This window comes from Heteronotia binoei, chromosome 2, assembly GCF_032191835.1.
Source record: "Heteronotia binoei isolate CCM8104 ecotype False Entrance Well chromosome 2, APGP_CSIRO_Hbin_v1, whole genome shotgun sequence".
NCBI lineage: Eukaryota > Metazoa > Chordata > Lepidosauria > Squamata > Gekkonidae > Heteronotia > Heteronotia binoei.
Window position 1 is genome coordinate 21,642,338 of NC_083224.1, and position 18,311 is coordinate 21,660,648.

The 18,311-nt window shown below is 47.7% G+C and overlaps 1 protein-coding gene across 1 annotated transcript in view; it reads right to left on the reverse strand.

Annotated features, from left to right (window-relative positions):
* The window catches only part of CHRNA4 (cholinergic receptor nicotinic alpha 4 subunit), a 119,476-nt gene that overhangs the window by 83,906 nt on the left and 17,259 nt on the right, over positions 1-18,311 (reverse strand). Inside the window, exon 3 of the mRNA XM_060230664.1 lies at positions 3,665-3,709. Coding sequence (XP_060086647.1) covers positions 3,665-3,709 — 45 coding nt within the window. The remainder of the gene's footprint in view (positions 1-3,664; positions 3,710-18,311) is intronic.

Genomic DNA, 18,311 nt, shown 5'->3' on the forward strand with positions numbered 1-18,311 from the left:
TGGCTCTGCCTCCTGTGGCAGCCATTTGGTGGTTGGCTCTGCGTCCTGGGGCAGCCATTTTGTGGCCAGCTCCACCTCCTGTGGCAGCCATTTGTGGTTGTACCTGCACCCTGTGTCAGAATTCCAAAGGTACCCACAAGCTCCAAAGTTTGCAGGCCCTTGTGCTGCATGAAGGAGCAGATTCATTATTATGTACTGATGGACGGCATAGGGCCCCCACCCCCAACACATTTTTTTTTTCAAAAAAAAGCAAAACTGCTTGAGGAAGGGATCATAAAGAACAAAAAAAAAATCAGGGAGGGACACATTCTAAATTGGATCAGACCACAGTTTTCTTTGTTCAGAAATCTGATCAGGAGCAACAAGACTCCCCAGAGAGCCCACAAGGGCAAAGAAACCTCCCTTCTCATTCACTCCAAGCAGCTGTGAGCCAGTGTGTTGTACGGGCCTGTAGCTACAAGGGGCCCAGCGGGGCCGCTGCCCCTGACTTCCTGTCAGGTGCCCCTCCCTTCTCCCCCCTGCTACCACTGCAGGGGTGAAAGTGGAGAGGCTGGGGGCTGCCCCTTCCTCCCTCGTGATTTAAAATGCATGGGAGGGGTCCCCTGGAGCAGCTGCTGCCCCTCTCACACCAATTAAAGGTCCCTCAAGTGATGGTGGCAGCGTAAACCTCTATCATGTCACCCTGCAGTCGACGTTTCTCCAAGCTAAAGAGCCCCAAGTGTTTTAACCTTTCTTCATAGGGAAAGTGTTTCAACCCTTTAATAATTCTAGTTGCCCTTTTCTGGACTTTTTCCAATGCTATAATATCCTTTTTGAGGTGCGGTGACCAGAATTGTACATTGTACACACTACTCCAAATGAGGCTCCACCATCGATTTATACAGGGGCATTATGATACTGGCTGATTTGTTTTCAGTTCCCTTCCTAATAATTCCCAGCATGGTGTTGGCCTTTTTTATTGCAATCGCACACTGTCTTGACATTTTCAGTGAGTTATCTACCACAATCCCAAGATCTCTCTCTTGGTCAGTCTCTGCCAGTTCACACCCCATCAGCTTGTATTTATAGCTAGGATTTTTGGCCCCAATGTGCATGTATCAATAAACAGCTCTTCTTGAAATGGACTGTCTCTAATCCTTGAAGTGCCGAGTTCTTGACACAGACAGGGGAAGGGAAAAGCTAAGTGCCCCCCGACTTTTTTACATGCCCCCTCCAACTTTTAAAACCCTGGCTACTGGCCTGAGGTTGTAGTGGTTAGAATGTTGGACTAGGATCTAAGAGAACCAGATTCGAATCCCCTCTCTGCTGTGGAAGTTTGCCGAGTGACCTTGGGTTGGTTATAGCTGGAGGAGAGGAGAATAATGTAAGCCACCTTGGGTCCCTGCTGGGGTGAGAAGAGTCAACAGCTGTTCTCTCCTCATGCCAGACTGGTGGGAAATGATTCTACGAGGATCGATAATGTGCAGCATGCTTTACAGAATACAAGATGACAGGTCCCTGTGCCAATTTAAAACTAAATTTGACAATACAATTAGGTGGCAATCTGTAAACTTCCATCAGCCAAGCAGCTCCCCTTGCCAGGAGAAATTAAAATAATTCTGTAGCAAGCTCTAGCCTGAGGTGGCCGAATCTCGTCAGATTTCACAAGCTAAGCAGGGTCAGACATGGTTAATGTTTGGATGGGAAACCACCAAGAAAGTTCAGGGTTGCCAAGCAGAGTCAGGCAAGGGCAAACCACCGCTGAACGCCTCTTGCTTTGAAAACCCTAGGTAGGGTTGCCAGGCTCCAGGTGGGGCCTGGAGATCTCCTGCCTTGACAACTGACCGCCGGCTGGAGATCAGTTGTGAAAGCAGGAGACCTCCAGGCCACACCTGGAGAAAATGGCTGCTTTGAAGGTGGACTCGATGGCATTGTACCTTGCTGGGACCCCTCCCCTCCCCAAACCCCACCCTCTCCCAGATCATCCCCCGAAGTCTCCAGGTGTTTTCCAACACAGACCTGGCAACTTTACAAACACAAACTCTTTCCTTAGTGTGTGAACTATTGATCAGGATATCAACTTTGTGTGCCAAGGCTTGCTTCATTTTCCTTTAATCCGTTTTGGTGCTGACTCCCCCCTCCCCCTGCTTCTTTTTAGTTTTCTTTACTTTTATAAGCCACAATTTTTGGTTCAGGAAATAGCATATTTTTATTTACTTATATAATTTATACAGGGGTGGCCAAACTGTGGCTCTTTCACACATGTTGGGTGGCTCTCAATGCTCCCACCGCCCCATTGGCTGGTTTGGAACAGACATTACTCTCTTTAAATCACTTCTCCAAGCTGGCAGCTTGGACAATGCATTTAAAGTTAAAGTTGCTTTTTCCCCATCTCTCCCCCCTCCTTCCTCTATTTCCTCCCTTCCTTTCTTCCCTCCTTCCTTCTCCCTCCCTCTCTCCCTCCCTCCCTTCCTTCCTGTCTTGCAGCTCTCAAACACCTGACATTTATACTATGTGGCTCTTACGTTAAGCAAGTTTGGCCACCCCTGATTTATACTATGCCTTTTTTGCCCTCACCAGGACCACCAACCGATTACAAAAACACATAATCAAATCACGTTTTAAAGACCACAAAACCCAACAAAAGCGCATCTTTCGAACAATTAAAACCAGAACTAAAAGTGGGCAACAATGTGGCAAATGAAGTTCAATGTTGGTAAATTAAAAGTGACAAACATCCCAGCTTCAAGGATAGGCGAACGGAGTCTGAACTTCCTGAGAGGGGAAAAGGTCTTGGTGCCTCAACCTTCATGCCCTGTTGTTGGCCCTCCAGAGGAACTGGTTGGCCACTGTGTGAGACAGGATGCTGGACTAGATGGACCACTGGTCTGATCCAGCAGGGCTCTTCTGACGTTCCTATGAAAACAACTATTAAAACATTAAGCAGGGAGGAGGGGTCACTGGGGGAAACACCAAATGAAACAAAAGAGTCTTCAGCCATTGGCAGAAGATGGCAACAGAAGGGAACAGATGAGTCTCCCTAGGAAAAGGGTTCCAGAGTCTTAGTGCCACTATGAAGAAGGCCCTTTTTTGGGTTGCCAAAACACCTAATCTCAAAAGGCAAGGGTATCCAAAGCAGGCCCCCCAACAATGACCATCGTGGTCAGGTAATTTCATGGGGAGTACACTGCTAATGCCTAGTGGGGGAAGGGGGAAACACCATCTAGTGAGAAATTCTCTCACATAATCTTTATTGGAAATGACAGGGACTGCCACACAGGAGGGAAAAGAACTTCCCATTGGATCATGTCAGTTTGGTGTAGTGGTTAAGTGTGCGGACTCTTATCTGGGAGAACTGGATTTGATTCCCCACTCCTTCACTTGCAGCTGCTGGAATGGCCTTGGGTCAGCCATAGCTCTCTTAGAAGTTGTCCTTGAAAGGGCAGCTTCTGGGAGAGCTCTCTCAGCCCTACCTACCTCACAGGGTTTTTGTTGAGGTGGGGGGAAGGTAAAGGAGATTGTGACCGCTCTGAGACTCTGAAATTCAGAGTATAGGGCAAGATATACATCCAATATCTTCTTCTACTTCCTTTGTTTTCAAGCAGCGGATTGGAAAAAAAAATAGCAATTACTACTACAGAGGAAAACAGGGTCAAAAGAAAGAAAACGTATCAGGTTGACTTACTTGTTTCACCCACACGTTCGTGGTCATCATTTGATTCTTTTCATCCTGGAATGTTAAAAAAAGGAGAAAATAGATGATTTGTTAAGATGAGCTGGCATTGTCCCCGAACGCTCCTGAACCGCTGCCTGAACTGCCGCTGTCCAGTTTTTGCCCCCGTCCCAAACCACAGCAATAAATATATTTAAGCATCAGCTTGAAAAAACATATGTTACTAAAACTGAACGTCGAACGGAACACATCTGCTCAATGCCATTCAACAGGCAGACTTAGATCCTGCTTGAGAGCTGGCCGTATGTTAACGCAGCCTCAGGTGATGAATTTGGGGAGGCAGTACCTCCCGTGCCATCCGTGCCTTGCCACCCCAGACCTCATCACCTTGGCCCACTCTAGATCAGCTAATCCTCCTTCCCTCCTTGCCCCCATAAATATCTTTAAACACAGCACAACAAGCCATGAACATAAGAACATAAGAGAAGCCATGTTGGATCAGGCCAATGGCCCATCTAGTCCAATACTCTGTGTTGCACAGCAGCCAAAAACAAAACAAAAAAAAACCCAAGTGCCATCAGGGTTAATCACCCTTTGAGTGAAGAAGTACTTCCTTTTTTCCGTTCTAACCTGACTGCTCAGCAATTTCATTGAATGCCCACGAGTTCTCCTATTGTGAGAAAGGGGGGAAAGTACTTCTTTCTCTGCTTTCTTCATCCCATGCATAATCTTGTAAACCTCTATCATGTCACCCCACAGTTGATGTTTCTCCAAGCTAAAGAGCCCCAACCGTTCTAACCTTTCTTCATAGGGAAAGTGTTCCAAACCTTTAATCATTCTAGTTGCCCTTTTTTGGACTTTTTCCAGCGCTATAATATCCTTTTTGAGGTGCGGTGACCAGAATTGTACACAGTATTCCAAATGAGATCGCACCATCAATTTATACAGGGGCATTATGATACTTGGTGATTTGTTTTCAGTTCCCTTCCTAATAATTCCCAGCATGGTGTTGGCCTTTTTTATTGCAATTGAACACTGTCTTGACATTTTCAGTGAGTTATCTACCATGACCCCAAGATCTCTCTCTTGGTCAGTCTCTGCCAGTTCACACCCCATCAAGTTGTATTTATAGCTGGAATATTTGGCCCCAATGTGCATTACTTCGCAGTTGGACACACTGAATTTCATCTGCCACATAAAAACATAACATAAGAACATAAGAGAAGCCATGTTGGATCAAGCCAATGGCCAATCCAGTCCAACACTCTGTGTCACACAGTGGCCACAAAAATGTTATATAGATATATATATACATACACACACACATTGTGGCTAATAGCCACTGATGGACTTCTGCTCCATATTTTTATCTAACCCCCTCTTGAAGCTGTCTATGCTTGTAGCTGCCACCACCTCCTGTGGCAGTGAATTCCACACATTAATCACCCTTTGGGTGAAGAAGTACTTCCTTTTATTCATTTTAACCCGACTGCTCAGCAATTTCATCGAATGCCCACGAGTTCTTGTATTGTGAGAAAGGGAGAAAAGTACTTCTTTCTCTACTTTCTCCATCCCATGCATAATCTTGTAAAGCCACGTTGATGCCCACTCACCCAGCTTCAACAGATTCCTTTGGAGTGCCTTACAATCCTCTCTGGTTCGTGCATTCCCAATAGGGTTTTTGAACTCTTGCCGAAGAAGGAAGAAGAAGAGATTGATTTGTACCCCACCCTTCACTTGGAGTTTCAGAATGGCTTACAATCACCTTCCCCTTCTCTCCCCGCAACAGACACCCGGTGAGGTAGAAGCCTAAGAAGATGATGATATTGGATTTATATCCCACCCTATACTCTGAATCTCAGAATAGTTCACAATCTCCTTTATCTTCCTCCCCCACAACAAACACCCTGTGAAGTAGGTGGGGCTGAGAGAGCTCTCCCAGAAGCTGCCCTTTCAAGGACAACTCTGTGAGAGCTATGGCTGACCCAAGGCCATTCCAGCAGCTGCGAGGAGTGGGGAATCAAACCTGGTTCTCCCAGATAAGAATCCACACACTTAACCATTACAACTGGCACCAAGCTGGTAGCTGGGGCTTAGAGAGCTCTGAGAGAAGTGTAACTCACCCAAGGATGCCCGGCTGGCTTCAAGTGGAGGAGGAGTGGGGAATCAAACCCAGTCCACCACACTTAACCACTATACCAAACTGGCTCTAAGAAAATAACATGACATAAAAAGAGCCCTGCTGGATCAGACCAGTGGTCCATCTAGTCCAGCACCCTATCTCACACAGTGGCCAACCAGTTCCTCTGGGGGGCCAACAACAGGGCATAGAGGCTGAGGCCTTCATAAGAACATCAGAAGAGCCCTGCTGGATCAGACCAGTGGTCCATCTAGTCCAGCATCCTATCTCACACAGTGGCCAACCAATTCCTTTGGACAGCCAACAAGAGTGTATTGAGGCCAAGGCCTTCCCCTGATGTTTCTTCCTGGTACTGAGATTCAGTTTAGTGTGTCCAAATGTGAAGATCTGTAGAAATCCTGCAATCACAAAATTTTGTTCTAGGGAATGAATGGCTGCAAACGTGGCTACAAGCAGTTCCACCTGATATCCATAACCAGGTAAACATCAACAAGAGGCCCTCAGAATTTGACTTGCCATGTAAAGCATGGAAGACAGCTAATAGAATACAAACTGGGTTTGGCAGTTGTGCAGACCTGTCATTTCAATGGGGCAAAACACCAGGCCCTGAATGCAATTGTGGTGCAGCCTGACAAACTATTTTCCATCTGTCACAGGAGTGTGAGTGTCATGCTTTCCAAGGAGATGTGGCAGAGCTATTTGAACTCTCCCCAGCTGCAACTGAGTGGATTGAAAAATCTAGATATTAATATTTAGGGGAACTGCCCCATTGGTCTGAATACCCATTGTATCAACCTAGTTATATATTTTATATTATTGTATAATTCCTGTGTGCAATTCTGCCATATGATTAAATAAATGAAGACAATGGTCTCCTTCTTCTTCCAGAGGCACTCTAACTCTGTTTGAAGGTCTAGGTATTTGTGATCTTCTCCTGTTCTTTCTTTTCTATTCTGCTGTCTCATGGCATTGCAATGCCAATGATTCAGACCTCATTTCTCATCTTCCTACAATTGTGCTTGTAGGCCATAGAACTCCCCCAGCTCAGATCAAAAGTATGCCACCAGAAGGGGGTAAATCCTTCCCTTTATGCCACCTTTCCTGAACTACTTGTGAGTGCCCACATTCACCTGTAGGCTTGCCAGCCCCCTGGTCCCAGCGGGGGATCCCCCAGGTTTTGGAGGCTCCTCCCCACTGCCAGCCAGCTCCCCGGTAAGGGGAAGCCCTGCCCCAACAGCCATGATGAGCCTTTCCATCATGGCATTTTTAGAAACTTGCATACTGCTTGTGTTTTGGAAGGTGTGTGTATGCCTTTAAATCTTAGTGAAACTAAAGCTGCAGGGTGAGGCAAGCAGCCAGAGCCACTGGGAAGAGTGTGTGTGAGAGTGCCAATTCCCTCTGTTTTGCATTCCTTTCAGAAGTTGTTTGCATTAGTCAGGGCTTTTTTTGTAGCAGGAACTCCTTTGCATATTAGGCCACACACCCCTGATGTAGCCAACCATCCAAGAGCTTACAGTAGGCCCTGTGCTAAGAGTCCTGTAAGCTCTTGGATGATTGGCAACACCAGGGATATGTGGCCTAATATTCAAAGGAATTCCTGCTTCAAAAAAAGTCCTGGCATTGGTAAATATAGTAAAGAGTTAACTAGAACCTGATTATGGATGGAGAAAAACTCCATCCCATAGACTGCTCTGCTCAGTACTTTCATTTTCCTATGTTAATCTGAAGGTCGGTTGAAATATAGAAGACCACTACATCCAGCAGCTTCCGTGAGTAAATTGCCCCAATAAGATCACAACAATGTGGGCTTGCAAACTGTTTATTTTGGCTGCTTTGTGTGTGTGTGTGTGTGTGTTCACTTTCATTTAGTGGAAGTGCAACTGCTGGGGAACCCTTTGAAGACAAAAAAGAGGAGGACGACATGAAGACTCTATTCAGGGGCATTGTACTGTTGTATTTTTACAGCTCCACCACCAAAGTCCCCCAGCTCCACCCCCAAAGTCCCCAGATATTTCCTGAGTTGGACCTGGCAACCCTATTCACGTGGCTGATTGCTGCGAGAAACAAAATGCCAAATCAGAAGGCTGTCTAGAACAGGAAATATACAATACCAACATTTACACAAAAGGAGAATTCTGGAGAGCAAATTCACTGCCACTGCCGCTAAGAAACAGTGACTATCCAACGTGTCCAAATTATCCCTGATCATTCCCCTTGAGGCAAACTTAAGCACAGTGTTTTCTCTCAGCTCAAGTCTAGGACTGATAAAGCCCAAAGGCAGACTGATAAAAGCCAAGGAAGCAAGTACCAGAAGTTGGAACATGTACTGTATTGTACTGTCCCTGTTGCAAGCAGTTTCTGAAATGAGAATCACAGATGTCGATTCAAGATGTTGGGGTGGGAGGTTATGAAACCAGCCAGACTCTGGTGCTTCGCTTTCTGTTCAACAGGAACTGCTTAGTAATAAGGCCCATTGTGAAGAAAAATACAACGGGCTCTAGAAAGAGGCTATATTCCTATTTTGCCCGTCTTCTGTCATGAAACTACGAGGAGCCGCAGTGATCGAAACCTCCCATCCCAGCACACTTTCCCCTGAGCCAGTGTGGTGTAGTGGTTAAAGTGTTGAAACAGAACCCAGGAGAATCAGGTCTGAATCCCCACGCTGACACAGAAGCTCACTGCGTGACCTTGGGCCAGTCACACACTAAGAACATAAGAGAAGCCATGTTGGATCAGGCCAATGGACCATCCAGTCCAACACTCTGTGTCACACAGTGGCAAAAAAATTTATATATACACACACACTGTGGCTAATAGCCACTGATGGACCTCTGCTCCATATTTTTATCTAAACCCCTCTTGAAGGTGGCTATGCTTGTGGCCGCCACCACCTCCTGCGGCAGTGAATTCCACATGTTAATCACCCTTTGGGTGAAGAAGTACTTCCTTTTATCCGTTTTAACCTGTCTGCTCAGCAATTTCATCGAATGCCCACGAGTTCTTGTATTGTGAGAAAGGGAGAAAAGTACTTCTTTCTCTACTTTCTCCATCCCATGCATTATCTTGTAAACCTCTATCATGTCACCCCGCAGTCGACATTTCTCCAAGCTAAAGAGTCCCAAGCGTTTCAACCTTTCTTCATAGGGAAAGTGTTCCAGCCCTTTAATCATTCTTGTTGCCCTTTAGTCTCTCAGACTAACCTACCTCACAGGGTTGTTCTTCTTAGGATAAAATGGAGGACAGAAGAATTTTATAAGCCCCCTTGGGGAGAATCATATAGGTCACCTTGGGGGAGCGAAAGGCATTTAAAAGGCGTGCAGTCCCTTTAAATGTGATGGCCAGAACAACCTTTGGAGTTCAATTGTGCCTGTGACACCCTTGCTCCTGGCTCCACCCCTAAAGTCTCCTGGCCCCACCCCCGAAGTCCCCAGATATTTCTTGAGTTGGACTTGGCAACCCTGCTTATACCAGATCATACCATCAGTCCATCAAGGTCAGTATCGTCTACTCAGTCTGGCCGTAGCTCTCCAGCCTCTCAGGCTGAGTTTCTCAGGTCACCTTTCCACTGATCCTTTCAACTGGAAATGTCAGAGATTGGACTGGGGACCTTCTGCATGCCAAGCAGACGCTCTGCCACTGATCCATGGTTCCCTTGAACCTTATAATCTGCAAGCTACACAAATCATGCTCCTGAACTTCTACCTCATGACACCTGCTTCCTAGACCTTGCCACCTACTGTAGCTCTTTTCTGATTCCCTTCCAATCCGCCTTCTCCTCCGCTCAGGCCTTCCTGCAACGAAATGCACACACCGAACCTTTCCTGACTCGTGCCCGCTGCGGCCCTCTTCTTAATAGAAACTCAAAATTGCAAAAGGGCCTTGGCACCCAGAGGGCACAAGGACATTTCTGCCGCCCGACCAGGACCGCAATGATAAATCGACTAAGCTCAGCCAGACATAATGAAAACGGGTTATTTGTTTTAGCTGGATCACACTTTGGGTTTTTCCCAGGGGGAGACGGTGGCGTGAAGTGTTTCCATGCAGTAACGTTGCCACTTCCAGACTGTCAGAGAGTTATTGGGTAAAAGCAGAAGCGGCGTTGGCAGAAAGCTTTGGGGAGAAACCATTACCTCCCAGCCTTTTTTTTAAAAAAAAAATCACACCTCATGTACACTACGAAAGAAATTTAAACACTTCCTATGCCTTCCTTTCACTCACTATATATTTTTCTCCCTTTATACAGGACCCCTGAGACTTTATGAAGTCCTTGAATTTGTTGAGAGCCAGTTTGGTATAGTGATTAAGTGCATGGACTGTTATCTGGGACTCGGAGAACCGGGTCTGATTCCCCACTCCTCCACTTGCAGCTATTGGAATGGACTTAGAATCATAGAGTTGGAAGGGGCCTCCAGGGTCATCTAGTCCAACCCCCTGGACAATGCAGGAAACTCATAAATACCTCCCCCTAAATTCACAGGAGCTTCATTGCTGTCAGATGGCCATCTAGCCTCTGCTTATAAACCTCTAGGGAAGGAGAGTCCACCACCTCCTGAGGAAGCCTGTTCCACTGAGGAACTGCTCTAACGGTCAGGACGCTCTTCCTAATGTTGAGCCGGAAACTCTTTTGATTTAATTTCAACTCATTAGTTCTGGTCCTACTTTCTGGGGGCACAGAAAGCAATTCCACACCATCCTCTATAGGACAGCCCTTCAAGTACTTGAAGATGGTGATCATACCACCTCTCAGCCACCTCCTCTCCAGGCTAAACATGCCGAGCTCCTTCAACCCTTCTTCATAGGACTTGGTCTCCAGACCCCTCACCATCTTTGTCGCCCTCCTCTGGACCTGTTCCACCTTGTCTATATCCTTTTTAAAATGTGGTGCCCAAAACTGAACACAATACTCCTGGAGAGGTCTTACCAGAGCAGAGTAAAGCGAAACCATCGCTTCATGTGATCTGAACACCATACTTCTGTACTATACTATACTTCGGGGGGGGGGGGGTGGCTTTGACATGACATTATAAAAACAATCTGATCTGGACACTATATGGCCTTGGGTCAGCCATAGCTCTCATAGAGCTGTCCTTGAAAGGGGAGCTTCTGGGAGGGCTCTTGCAGCCCCACCCACCTCACAGGATGTCTGCTGTGGGGGAGGATGGCAAAGGAAATCGTGACAGATCTGAGATTCAGAGTATAAGGCAGGATATAAATCCAATATCATCAGTATCATCATCACTTGCAACTGTTGGAATGGCCTTGGGTCAGCCATAGCTCTAGCAGATACTTTCTTTTTGAGAGGGAAATTGCCAAGTTCTCTGTTATTTTAGACAATGCAAAATATGATGAAGAAGACTGCAGATTTATACCCCGCCTTCTCTCTGAATCAGAGACTCAGAGCGGCTTACAATCTCCTATAACTTCTCCCCCCACAACAGATACCCTATGAGGTGGGTGGGGCTGAGAGGGCTCTCACAGCAGCTGCCATTTCAAGGACAACAATCTCCTATATCTTCTCCCCCCACAACAGATACCCTATGAGGTGGGTGGGGCTGAGAGGGCTCTCACAACAGCTGCCATTTCAAGGACAACAATCTCCTATATCTTCTCCCCCCACAACAGATACCCTATGAGGTGGGTGGGGCTGAGAGGGCTCTCACAGCAGCTGCCATTTCAAGGACAACAATCTCCTATATCTTCTCCCCCCACAACAGATACCCTATGAGGTGGGTGGGGCTGAGAGGGCTCTCACAGCAGCTGCCATTTCAAGGACAACAATCTCCTATATCTTCTCCCCCCACAACAGATACCCTATGAGGTGGGTGGGGCTGAGAGGGCTCTCACAGCAGCTGCCATTTCAAGGACAACAATCTCCTATATCTTCTCCCCCCACAACAGATACCCTATGAGGTGGGTGGGGCTGAGAGGGCTCTCACAGCAGCTGCCATTTCAAGGACAACAATCTCCTATATCTTCTCCCCCCACAACAGATACCCTATGAGGTGGGTGGGGCTGAGAGGGCTCTCACAGCAGCTGCCATTTCAAGGACAACAATCTCCTATATCTTCTCCCCCCACAACAGATACCCTATGAGGTGGGTGGGGCTGAGAGGGCTCTCACAGCAGCTGCCATTTCAAGGACAACAATCTCCTATATCTTCTTCCCCCACAACAGATACCCTATGAGGTGGGTGGGGCTGAGAGGGCTCTCACAGCAGCTGCCATTTCAAGGACAACAATCTCCTATAACTTCTCCCCCCACAACAGATACCCTATGAGGTGGGTGGGGCTGAGAGGGCTCTCACAGCAGCTGCCATTTCAAGGACAACAATCTCCTATATCTTCTCCCCCCACAACAGATACCCTATGAGGTGGGTGGGGCTGAGAGGGCTCTCACAGCAGCTGCCATTTCAAGGACAACAATCTCCTATATCTTCTCCCCCCACAACAGATACCCTATGAGGTGGGTGGGGCTGAGAGGGCTCTCACAGCAGCTGCCATTTCAAGGACAACAATCTCCTATATCTTCTCCCCTCACAACAGACACCCTGTGAGGTGGGTGGGGCTGAGAGGGCTCTCACAGCAGCTGCCCTTTCAAGGACAACAATCTCCTATATCTTCTCCCCCCACAACAGATACCCTATGAGGTGGGTGGGGCTGAGAGGGCTCTCACAGCAACTGCCTTTTCAAGGACAACAATCTCCTATATCTTCTCCCCCCACAACAGATACCCTATGAGGTGGGTGGCGCTGAGAGGGCTCTCACAGCAACTGCCTTTTCAAGGACAACAATCTCCTATATCTTCTCCCCCCACAACAGATACCCTATGAGGTGGGTGGGGCTGAGAGGGCTCTCACAGCAGCTGCCATTTCAAGGACAACAATCTCCTATATCTTCTCCCCCCACAACAGATACCCTATGAGGTGGGTGGGGCTGAGAGGGCTCTCACAGCAGCTGCCATTTCAAGGACAACAATCTCCTATATCTTCTCCCCCCACAACAGATACCCTATGAGGTGGGTGGGGCTGAGAGGGCTCTCACAGCAGCTGCCATTTCAAGGACAACAATCTCCTATATCTTCTCCCCCCACAACAGATACCCTATGAGGTGGGTGGGGCTGAGAGGGCTCTCACAGCAACTGCCTTTTCAAGGACAACTCCTGCAGTAGTTATGGCTGACCCAAGGCCATTCAAGTAGGAGGAAGTGGAAGAGAAGGAAATCAAACCCAGTTCTCCCAGATAAGAGTCCGTGCACTATACCAAACTGGCTCTGGAGCAGGTTAAAAGTTGAGTAGACAAATCCAATTGTGCCCTGCATATCTGCTACTCAGAATCGAGAAATCCGAATGTTGCCAGAAGGCAACATTCTCATGCCTCAACAACACCCAGTCAAATTCCAACCAGCCCAATCAATCTTGCTCTTTGCGAGTCGTTCATTACATAGTCGTGACGCAAAGCACCGCTTGGTTAAGTCCGCATACATTTAGATGGACCGATATCTGAACAAAATGAAAGAGCGAGATGACATTTTTCTTCTGGAGAGGAAACAACGCTCCTCAAGTGTGAAGTCTGAATAGACCCATGTTTCGGACTTCTAGCTGCAGCTTAATATTCTGCAAAACATCCCCACCATCTGAATTCGTGGCATATACCAAAAGCTGGCTCTGCAAACACATAATCAAGTATCATGCATAACCTCTGCATCCCTTTTTTGCTGTCCTCTCTTCTGGACTAATTTGCTGTTCACAGTGCTGAACAGTAAACTGGAAATCATAAAAGCAGGCATATGAATAAAGGAGATTTTATGCAAGCCACGCAGGTCCAGGAAAGACTGTGGCTCAGTGGTAAAATATAAGAGCATCAGAAGAGCCCTGCTCAAGTCCAGCATCCTGTCTCACACAGTGGCCAACCAATTCCTCTGGAGGGCCAACAACAGGGCATAGAGGCCGAGGCCTTCATAAGAACATAAGAAGAGTCCTGCTGGATCAGACCAGTGGCCCATCTAGTCCAGCATCCTGTCTCACACAGCAGCCAACCAGTTCTGCTGGAGGGCCAACAACAGGGCACAGAGGCTGAGGCCTTCATAAGAACATCAGAAGAAGAGCCTTGCTGGATCAGACCAGTGGTCCATCTAGTCCAGCATCCTGTGTCACATACTGGTCAGCCAGTTTCCTCTGTGTGGCCAACAACAGGACATAGAAGCCAAGGCCTTCATAAGAACATCCTTGCTGGATCAGACCAGTGGCCCATCTAGTCCAGAATCCCATCCCACATAGTGGCCAACCAGTTCCTCTGGATGACCAAAACAGAGCATAGAGGTCAAGGCCTTCCCCTTTTAGGAACATAAGAAGAGCCTTGCTGGATCAGACCAATAGTCCATGTAGCCAGCATCCTGACTTGTGCAGTGACCATCTAGTTCCTCTGGTTGTCCAACTGCAAGGTATAGAGCAGGGATGGCCAATGGTAGCTCTCCAGATGTTTTTTTGCCTACAACTCCCATCAGCCCCAGCCAGCATGGCCAATGGCTGGGGTTGATGGGAGTTGTAGGCAAAAAAATCTGGAGAGCTACCGTTGGCCACCCCTGGTATAGAGGACCTTCCCCTGATGTTGCTTCCTGGCACTGGGATCCAGAGGTTGATTTGCTTTCCATGTGGAGATTCCCTTCAGTCACCATGGCTAGTCACCATTGATAGACCTATCCTCCATGAACCTATTTAATCTTCCTTTAAAGCTGTCTCTGTCTGTGGCCATCACAGTATGCTCTGGCATGCTCTCACATAGCTCTCACAGAGCTGTCCTTAAAAGAGCAGCTGGTGTAAGTGCTCTCTCAGCCCCCCCTACCTCACAGGGTGTCTGTTGTGGGAAGGGGAAGGTAAAGGAGACTGTGAAAGCTCTGAGACTCTGAGATTCAGAGTATAGGGTGGGATATAAATCCAATATCTTCTTCTTCTTCTCACTGATCTTCCTCCACTCTCTGCCTTCCCAGGACACCTCCCCCAAAATTCCAGGAGTTTCCCAAGTCAGAGTTGGTAACCCACCAAGGGAGTAAGCCCTTTTTCCAGCACCTGCTTTCAAAGTAGGATTGCCAATCCCCAGGTGGGGGACAGAGGATTCTCTGGTTTGGAGGCCCTCCCCGCACTTCAGGGTCATCAGAAAGTGGGGGGGGGGAATGTCTGCTGGGCACTCCATTATTCCCTATGGAGACCAATTCCCATAGAGTATAATGGAGAATTGATTTGTGCATATTTAGGGCTCTGCGGGGGGGGGGGCTGGTTTTTTAGGTAGAGGCACCACATTTTCAGCATAGCCTCCAGTGCCTCTCCTCAAAATACTCTCCAAGTTTCAAAAAGATTGGACCAGGGGGTCCAATTCTATGAGCCTCAGAAAAAGGTGTCCCTATCCTTCATTATTTTCAATGGAGGGAAGGCATTTAAAAGGTGTGCAGTCCCTTTAAATGTGATGGACAGAACTCCCTTTGGAATTCAATTATGCTTGTCACACCCTTGCTCCTGGCTCCTGGCTCCACTGTCTCCTGGCTCCACCCCTAAAGTCTCCAGATATTTCTTGAATTGGACCTGGCAACCCTATTTCAAAGCAAATTGTTTGAATGGGAAAAGCTCACCCAACCCTGCCTTAGAACCATTTTTCCTGGAAGAGTGCCGGATGACTTTTCCTTCTAAATCCACATTAAGACAACCCTGGCTGCGTGTGGACATTTAAGCTCAGCAGTGGTTGTCGGGCTCAACGGGGGCTGGCGACAGATGGAGGGAGGCCCTGAGCAGTAGCTGCTCTGGCCTTTAGAAATTGGAAATAATCTGAAGCTTGAGTGAATGGGAAGTGACCTAATCGGAGAAGAGTCGCTGCTATCTGACCTCCTTTGTCATTTGGCCAGAGAGAGAATATCAGATCTTCATTAAAGATGCAGCACTTGAAAGGGATAAACTGAGATGATCTCAAAGGACTTGTGGCAGGGTGTGTGTGTGAGAGAGAGAATGCTGCTACTGGTGTTCATGAAGCCAGCTCTGAAAATGGGAAGGGAACTTAGCGTGCCCTTGCTAGACTCCAGTTTGGAGAGCCAGTTTGGTGTAGTGGTTAAGTGTGCGGACTCTTATCTGGGAGAACCGGGTTTGATTCCCCACTCCTCCACTTGCACCTGCTAGCATGGCCTTGGGTCAGCCATAGCCCTGGCAGAGGTTGTCCTTGAAAGGGCAGCTGCTGTGAGAGCCCTCTCCAGCCCCACCCACCTCACAGGGTGTCTGTTGTGGGGGAGGAAGGTAAAGGAGATTGTGAGCCGCTCTGAGACTCTTCGGAGTGGAGGGCGGGATATAAATCCAATATCTTCTTCTTCTTCTTCTTCTAGACTCACTTCCTGCTGGTTGGAAAGCAGGTTACTCCGCATCACTATATCACGCTGCGTCACTACTAGATAAGGGGCGGCCAAACTTGCTTTAACGTAAGAGCCACATAGAATAAACATCAGATGTTTGAGAGCCACAAGCCATGAACGTTAGATGTTGGAGGGAGGGAGGGAGGGAGGGAGGGAGGGAGGGAGGGAAGGAAGGAAGGAAGGAAGGAAGGAAGGAAGGAAGGAAGGAAGGAAGGAAGGAAGGAAGGAAGGAAGGAAGGAAGGAAGGAAGGAAGGAAGGAAGGAAGGAAAATAGATGCATTCTTCAAGCCACCAACTGGCTTGGCGAAGTGATATCAAGAGACAAATGCCTTCTGCAAGCTGGCCAAAGGGGTGGTGGGGGCTTCAAGAGCCACACAATATATATGAAAGAGCCACATGTGGCTCCCAAGCTACAGTCTGGCCACCCCTGTCCTAGATGCCTTCTTAGTCCCTTCTGTGTCTGCCTAGTAAGAAGGGCTGGGAAGCTCTGTGTGCAAAGGAGCTGAAGGGAAGGGCTGCGGCCCTTCAAGGGCCGCGATCTGAGGCTGCCTCCTCTTTTCCAAGCGCTGTGTCTTAGGATCTTGACCAAACAAACCTGCTCTCGCTCCCTTCTTCATTTTTAAACTTTTTTGGTAACATTTCTCCTGACAAAATATTCCAGCAAGCTCAAAAACTCACACACACTAGAGAGCCAGTTTGGTGTAATGGTGAAGTGTGCGGACTCTTACCTGGGAGAACCCGGTTTGATTCCCCCCTCCTTCACTTGTACCTGCTGGAAGGGCCTTGGGTTAGCCATAGCTCTCGCAGGAGTTGTCCTTGAAAGGGCAGCTGCTGTGAGAGTTCTCTCAGCCCCACCCACCTCACAGGGTGTGGGGGGGAGAAGACATATGGGAGATTCTAAGCCTCTCTGATTCTAAGCCTCTCTGTGGCCAGGCTGCCAGCTCTGTCCTCTGCCTTGGTGCCCTTAGAGACGCCAGATCTGGTTTGGGAAATACCTGGAGGTTTCAGGGGTAAAGCCTGAGAATGGCTTCATGTGGGGGATTGGGGAATCCAACCTCAGTCTGCTGGTGCAATCACACTACACTATGTAATGCATTTTACATCCGGACTTTACTGGAGTATTGTGCTCAGTTTTGGGCACCACATTTTAAGAAGGATGTAGACAAGCTGGAACGGGTCCACAGGAGGGTGACGAAGATGGTGAGGGGTCTGGAGACCAAGTCCTATGAAGAAAGGTTGAAGGAGCTGGGCATGTTTAGCCTGGAGAGGAGGCGGCTGAGAGGTGATATGATCTCCATCTTCAAGTACTTGAAGGGCTGTCCTACAGAGGATGGCGTGGAATTGTTTTCTGTGGCCCCAGAAAGTAGGATCAGAACCAATGGGCTGAAATTAAATCAAAAGAGTTTCCAGCTCAACATTAGGAAGAACGTTCTGACCGTTAGAGCGATTCCTCAGTGGAACAGGCTTCCTCCTTGGGAGGTGGTGGGCTCTCCTTCCTTGGAGGTTTTTAAACAGAGGCTAGATGGCCATCTGAAAGCAATGAGGATCCTGTGAATTTAGGGGGAGGTATTTGTGTGTTTCCTGCATTGTGCAGGGTGTTGGATTAGATGACCCCGGAGGTCCCTTCCAACTCTGTGATTCTATGTGTAAGAATAGCAAAAATCCAGATGTAAAATACATTGTTTCGTGAAGTGTGACCACACCATGCTGCTCTTAATCACTATATCACGCTGCACCAGGGGTGTCAAACAAATTTGATCTGACATAAAAAAGACCTTGCTGGGCAGGCCATGTTTGGTTGGGCCAAGCCGTGTCAGGCCGGGCCATGTGTGTACCTACTTAAGACTAGGTAGCAGAGATATAAATTTTATAAAGAACACAGACAAACACAAATATATATTTTTTAAAAAACTTAAAACATGCTTAACACATTAGCACTCATTGGTCTTAAAGGGGCTTTCTTTGTATTTCTCCCATGGGATCCAGGGAACTGGGCAAAGGAAGCTCTGGCTCTTTCCTTCTTTTTCCAGGGACTGGAGAGGGGGAGCCTCAGTCAATAGAAGGAAAAGAGGCTTGGCTCAATAGCTCTGCTGTGCAATTGAGAGAGCCTGGAAAAACAAGCTGTTCCTTCCCC